The sequence below is a fragment of the Rhinoderma darwinii genome, chromosome 2 (genome assembly GCF_050947455.1).
Source record: "Rhinoderma darwinii isolate aRhiDar2 chromosome 2, aRhiDar2.hap1, whole genome shotgun sequence".
Classification (NCBI taxonomy): Eukaryota; Metazoa; Chordata; class Amphibia; order Anura; family Rhinodermatidae; genus Rhinoderma; species Rhinoderma darwinii.
Window position 1 is genome coordinate 160,292,891 of NC_134688.1, and position 6,000 is coordinate 160,298,890.

The following is a 6,000-nucleotide window of genomic DNA, read 5'->3' on the forward strand; positions in this document are numbered from 1 at the left end:
TATTTTTTACGGCGTTCACAGTGCGGGATAAATAACGTAATAGCTGGTGTTGTTAGGGACTCAGCGATACCAAATATGTGTAATGTTTTAATTTTTATTTTTTCATATTCAGGATTTTATAAGGGAAAAAGGGGGGTTTATTTTTTTTATTTTGGATTTTTATTTAAATTATTAGCTTTAACAAACTTTTTGATAACTTTATTTTTAGTCCCACTAGGGGACTTGCTTCCACTACAGGCAGACCTGGGGGCCTTCGTTAGGCCCCCGGTAGCCATAGCAGCCATCGACACCTTGCGATTGCAATTGCAGGGTGTCGGTGCGGTGAGAGAGGCAGCACCCTCCCACCAAAACCATTTGGATGCGGCGCTCGCTATTGAGCGCCGCATCTAAGCGGTTAAACGGGTGAGATCGATGTTGATATCAATCCTGCCCGTTAGAGCAGGTGCCCGGCTGTCTTTAGACCGCCCGACACCCGATTTAGCCTAGCCAGCACAGGACACCCGTGCCAGGCTTATGTCACAGCGCCGTGAAAAGGCGGTGTTCTGACATAAGTGCCCTTAATGGCTGCCGTGAAAAGGCGTATTGGCGATCGTTAAGGGGTTAAATAAAATAGACCTCTTGTCAGAAGGGACATCGTACCGTTACAAAACACATCATATATATCAATCCAGTAATTGGTTACAAAGTAGCAACAGGCTACTTGTTGCCAGGCTAGATTCACATCAACAGTTTTGATGCAGTTTTTGATTTTTAGCCAGTTGGAGCTGATCCAAAAAGAAGAAAAAGTATAAAGAAAGGACTTCTCTCTATAGTATCCACTCCTGTGTTTGGCTTATATTTATATGACCTGGTTATTTATTTATACGACCTGGGTAACTTTTCAAATACATATGAATACTCATCTTGTACTGATGTGTTTTAGCTCAGAACTAAATTCACAGTTCTGCCATTGGAAACAGTCAACAAGCTTGTTTACAGGCACATTCCTAACAGCTTTGACCTAGTTCACATCTGCGTTGGAGGCTCCGTTTGGGGCCTCCATTGCAGATTCCGCCAAAAATATTGAAAACAAGAGCGCAGAATGCTGCTCTATTGTCTCCGATAAAACCACGAACATCCCAACGAAATCCATTAAAGTCAATGGGTTCCGTTGGTCGCCGGTGGTGCAACAGAACCGGCGCTTCCGGTTATTCCCTTGTTCCGCTCCTTTGACGGAGCAGAACATAATGGAATAACCATCGTAGGTGTGATCATAGACTTAGCCAAGCTCCTATAATGCAGTGGGGCAGTTTTTCCTACATCACGTTACTGCGAGGTATCTCCATAAAGACTACACTTTCCTGGATGAAAATCACCAAAACAAACTCTTAGCAGGGAATGCTGGGAGATTTCAGTTCTGAAGAATAGTGAATGTTTCTCCAGACTATAACACAGACTCTTAGTCAGAAATAGAGTAAGATAATTATAACTTTTTTTTTAATGCTAATTTATTCTATATATTTTTACAAAAACTCATTCTCACACACACAGCAAAGATTTGAGGTCATGCGGTACATTTTCAAATACGCAGCATGCCCCATCTCCTATAAATTTCTTCTGGATATTCCGTAGATTTTGTCCACCGCTATACAAAAGAGTAAAACATGTGCATATAATGTACAAGTAGCATTGGCTGATTTTACCATGGAAATTTTCTGCCGCATGTGAACAAGGCCGTGTGTGGTCACACAGTTAAGAAGGTAATCACTTTGAAGAACTCGAAGGATAAGTTCACAAATCTGAAGTTTCTCACTCATTTGAACGGAACTTGAAGAAATCCATGCACTTGCTGCAGAATCAACCCCATTTACACGTACAGAATGGATTTTTCATTTGCAAGTATTTCTGCAAAAAATCTGCTGAATGTGAACTGAACAGCTCAACTTAAAATTTACTCTGAAGACTTTCCAAAGCAGAAGGAAAACGATCGAAGACCAAGAAATCAAGGCTTTTGCCTGCTCTCCAGTAAGGGTATGTTCACACGGCAGCGTCCGTAACGGCTGAAATTACGGGGATGTTTCCGCCTGATAACATCCCCGTAATTTCAGCCGTAACGGCATGTGCAGGCGCTTGAACGTCGCGTCCATTATGGACGTAATTGGCGCGGCTATTCATTGGAGTCAATGAATAACGGCTCCAATTACGGCCAAAGAAGTGACAGGTCACTTCTTTGACGCGGGCGTCTATTTACGCGCCGTCATTTGACAGCGGCGTGTAAATATACGCCTCGTGTGAACAGACAAATGTCTGTCCATTGCTTTCAATGGGCAGATATTTGTCAACGCTATTGAGGCGCTATTTTCGGACGTAATTCGGGGCAAATACGCACGAATTACGTCCATAATTAGTGTGTGCACATACCCTAAAGGTTTGCATATCTTTATGTTAGGACATTAAAAAAACATGACTGCTCTCTTCCCAACACAGCACCACTCATGTCCATGTCTGGTACTGTAGCACAGTCTCCCAGGCACAAATGCATCACATAAAAGCCCTAGAACTCTGTATTCTACATAAAAGATTTTTCAACTATACAAGTATAGTGTAACGTAATTTTATTTTCCTAACTAAATCATATTTCAACAGCCTCCATCCACAATCTGATATCTGTGAGGATGGCAATGGCTAGTTGTGAAACAAGTGTTTAACCCCTTCCCGCCGCAGCCATTTTTCATATTTTCATTTTCGTTTTTTTTCCTCCCCACCTTCCAAAAGCCATAACTTTTTTATTTTTCCGTCGATATAGTCCTATGAGGGCTTGATTTTTGCAGGACGAGTTGTAGTTTTTCGTAGCACCATTTATTGTGCCATATAATGTACTAGGAAACGGGAATAATAATATTTGTGGGGTAGAAAATGAAAAAAACAGTGATTCCTCCATTGTTTTTACGGAATTGACTGTGCAATTAAAACAACATGTAAGCTTTATTCTGTGAGTCAATACGATTACGGCGATACCAAATATATATCATTTTTTTTCTATATTTTAGGCTTTTACTTGTAAAAGTAGTAAGTGTAAAAAATACAATTTATTTTAGGTCGCCAAATTCTGAGAGCCATAACTTTTTTATTTTCTGTCGATTAAGTGGTATGAGGGCTTATTTTTCCTCCCCGTAAAGGCTTCGTTCACATCCGTGTTAGGACTCTGTTCATGGGTTCTGTCTAAGCTTTCCGTCAGGGGAACCCATGAACTGAATCCAAACTGAAACCATGGGTTTCTGTTTGAATCACCATTGATTTCAATGGTGACAGATCCGTGCAAATGTCTTCTGTTTGTCACCATTATTTGAGGGTTCCGTAACTTTGACCGAATTAATAGCGTAGTCGACTATGGTATGGTTTCTGTCAAAACGACTGAACCCTTACACAACAGTGACAAACAGAAACCATTTGCACCAGATTCTTCACCATTGAAATCAATAGGGATGCAAACGGAAACCTATGGTTTCCGTTTGTTTCAGTTTGGATTCCGTTCATGGGTTCCCCTGACAGAAAGCTCAGACGAAACCCATGAACGGAGTCCTGACACAGATGTGAACGAAGCCTAAGAAAATGAAAACCTGACAGATCCATTGTAAGCCAATGGGATTCATTAGAACCCAATATACAACTGATCCGTCATCACTATCATGTCTCTGGTAATAACAGAAGCCATGATGCTAGTGTGATCAGAGCCTTAGATCACATTAAAACCCTAGGGGGAACGAAGTCTGCTTATATTACGGCCATATTAATTAGACTAAAAGCTGTGCATTAATAGCACATGTGACATTGATTTATGATGTCATACCAACAGTAACAGACACGGACAAATGTCTGCAGAATGCCCCTGATGCCCACGGTGCTACAGAATTGGGAATTTTTTTCACATAGTCAGATTATTGTCTGCTGTGGGGGACCGGAGATCAGGAGTTAAACCTGAGCACATGCCACATAACAGGTTAGGTATACTGAAAACACCCAACTAATAGACAACTCCGTTTGGGGCGAGCTCTAAGTGGCTGAGCATGACCCTCACATCCACTCCGGCTCGGAATTTGTAGATTCTTCATAAAACAGCATTTTCAGCGTGAGAAGGAACAGAAATGATAATGCTGGACTTACCCTTGTTCTTATAGATGGTGATCTCCTGCACCGTCCCCAAAAACTGCCAAAACTTGTCATTTCCCTCTTCAGCAATAAATTCACTGAAAGAGAGAGAAAATGTAAACTTTGTAGCTTTTCACAACAGCAGAATAATAAATAATATTGTTTTAACTGTAAATATGCAACGTATAAACACGGCAGTATGTAAACTAGGGGGCCCTGGGAATAACAGCAGCCTGCATTGTGTATGTCCTTGGATAAAGCTGCTCCTAATATACAAGTAGATGAGTGGAATCCATACACTATATTGTACAGATCCATCTACAGGTGTGACGCTGCGCACACATTTCCACAATAGGCATTGTCTTATGCCAAGAAACGGCACCGCATTCATTTTATACTGATGTGGGTATCAAACTGCTTATTATGTACAGCAATATTATTATATACTGTAGTATTGTAATATTATTATATATATTATTATAAAAGTAGCTTATTATAAAAAAAACATGTAATCTTTTAGATGGAGCAAAGCAATATTGCATCTAACAGAATAATCCAATTTTGACCTCACAGATGGAGAAGAGCTGAATATATCATTTAACCCATTGGGGTTGCGTTGTTTTTGCACCATTATACTTGTAAGTTAATCTGCACTCCTATGTTAAAACCCAAATAATACACCCAACAGAAGTCGTGCCAAGCCTCAGCTCTGCTACATCTGTACACACAATAATGCATGAGCTTGATGTACTAAAGAGCCAGATCATCTCCATACACGTATGATTGTGGCTAGCATTGTGATATTTGGATCTATAGTGCATTATAAACACATATATATATATATATACACACACACACACATTTATTTTATATAGATGTATATAGCATGTGCTGTTGCCTCTGGTTACCACACCTGGCTTCCAGTAACAGGGGGGTTTCTGGCCACTTGGCAGCTAAGCTTGCAGTCACTCCTTTGGCTGCAGCCTGAGCCATGAGACAGAAGAGAGCACAGAGGAGAAGGAAGGCTGTGTGCAGGGCAGTCATTGCAGCCACTCACTAGACTCGCATCAATAGAGACAAGCTATAGTGTCAGACAGTTATTTCCGTGGCGATACCCCGGGATAGAGACAGACAGAGCCGGAAACCAATGAGGGGCCCCTGCACCAGCGCCGTCCTTCCTCCCTGGTCTATCTCCAGTGATATCCCCGAGGATGCACGACCAGCGCTCAGATTCCAGCCGCTTCCGGGATCCCCAGGCAGCTGTGAAAGACCCTCTCTCTGTGTGACGTCACGCCGCGCTTTCTCATTGGCTGCTAGGAGCCGCTATCCTCGTCTTCGTAGCCAATGAGCGTGCGGCAGATGTCAGCCTCCAGAAGCCGCTACTCGGTGGTGGTGAGGAGAAGTGTGACACGTACATCCCGGGAGACGTCTGGTTTATGGCGTACATAGACGGCTCGTAGTAGCGAGGGGTTGTAGTGTACACGTGGTGCAAGAGCCATTCTATGGGGGTTCTTCGAGTGACGTCGCTCCCAGTACACAGTGGCATGCCTCAGTCAGGGCGTGTGGGGAGGCAATGATATAATATACTTACTAATCACTCCCAGCAATAATGGGCAGAATAATAAAGCTTACCAGGCTTCTTGTCATCGTGTATTAATATTGGAGAAGTTCACACAATATGCGTTTTGCTGTTTGAGAATCTCATTTATATTTAGCATTTAGAAAGCCCACGTATTTTACTTGTTATAAGGCCTTAGTCACACAAGCTTGTACGATTTGCTTCTTTTTCATTCATGACTGTTGCGTCAGTGTGGTTTCCGTGTGGCATCAGTTTTTCTTGTCCGTGTTTCTCCTCTGCAAGCACTTCCTGCT

The 6,000-nt window shown here is 42.1% G+C and overlaps 1 protein-coding gene across 1 annotated transcript in view; it reads right to left on the reverse strand.

Annotated features, from left to right (window-relative positions):
* The window catches only part of UGGT2 (UDP-glucose glycoprotein glucosyltransferase 2), a 382,432-nt gene extending 377,010 nt beyond the window's left edge, over positions 1–5,422 (reverse strand). The window contains exons 1-2 of the mRNA XM_075852393.1: positions 5,042–5,422; positions 4,144–4,226 (exon numbers count right to left, since the gene is read on the reverse strand). Coding sequence (XP_075708508.1) covers positions 4,144–4,226; positions 5,042–5,172 — 214 coding nt within the window. The 5' untranslated portion in view covers positions 5,173–5,422. The remainder of the gene's footprint in view (positions 1–4,143; positions 4,227–5,041) is intronic.
* Positions 5,423–6,000: the final 578 nt, after the last annotated feature.